General features: G+C 61.6%; 1 protein-coding gene across 1 annotated transcript; it reads left to right on the top strand.

Moving 5' to 3' along the window:
• Positions 1-398: 398 nt before the first annotated feature.
• On the top strand, positions 399-554 carry LOC104399339 (ribonuclease CL2-like; the record flags this gene model as incomplete). Its single annotated transcript, XM_010009228.1, has 1 exon — positions 399-554. A coding segment is annotated over exon 1 (156 nt), but the record flags the coding sequence as incomplete, so codon positions are not given.
• Between the last annotated feature and the right edge of the window lie 3 nt (positions 555-557).

Raw genomic sequence — 557 nt, 5'->3', positions numbered from 1 at the left:
GTGTCTGCGGGAGGGCACTTGTGAGGAACCCAAGCATCCAATGGGAAAGGGAGGATATGTAGGGGATCCAGGTGCTGGGGCATGGAGTGGATCTATAGGGGATCCAAAGATCCAGGGGGGGTTCCGTAGGGAGCACAGGCTTCTGGGGAGTGCAGAACTGTAGGGGACTCAGGTGTCCATGGGGTGTTCTGTAGGAGACACAGGCATCCAGGTGGAATCCACAGATAAGCCCACGTGTCCAAGGGGCGGGGGGTGTCCACATGTATTCTGAAGGGATTTGTAAGGGACCCAGGTGTCTGGGAGGGGGAATCTCTAAAGGAATCGAGCATCCAGCATGGGGTTTCCAATCGGGGTCCCAGCAGTCCGGATGTCCCTGACGCAGCTTCCCATAGGTGCCAATGGCCGGCTGGGCCCTGTGCGTGGCCCTGGTGCTGGCGGCGCTGTCAGGAGCAGCGGGTGAGACCCGCTATGAGAAGTTCCTGCGGCAGCACGTGGACCATCCCCGGACCTCCACGCTCGCGGCGCACCGCTACTGCGAGACCATGCTGGCGCGGCGG

The sequence above is a fragment of the Nestor notabilis genome, unplaced genomic scaffold (genome assembly GCF_000696875.1).
Source record: "Nestor notabilis isolate BGI_N333 unplaced genomic scaffold, ASM69687v1 Scaffold27762, whole genome shotgun sequence".
NCBI classification, from domain to species: domain Eukaryota; kingdom Metazoa; phylum Chordata; class Aves; order Psittaciformes; family Psittacidae; genus Nestor; species Nestor notabilis.
This window is presented reverse-complemented; position numbering and strand designations above follow the sequence as displayed.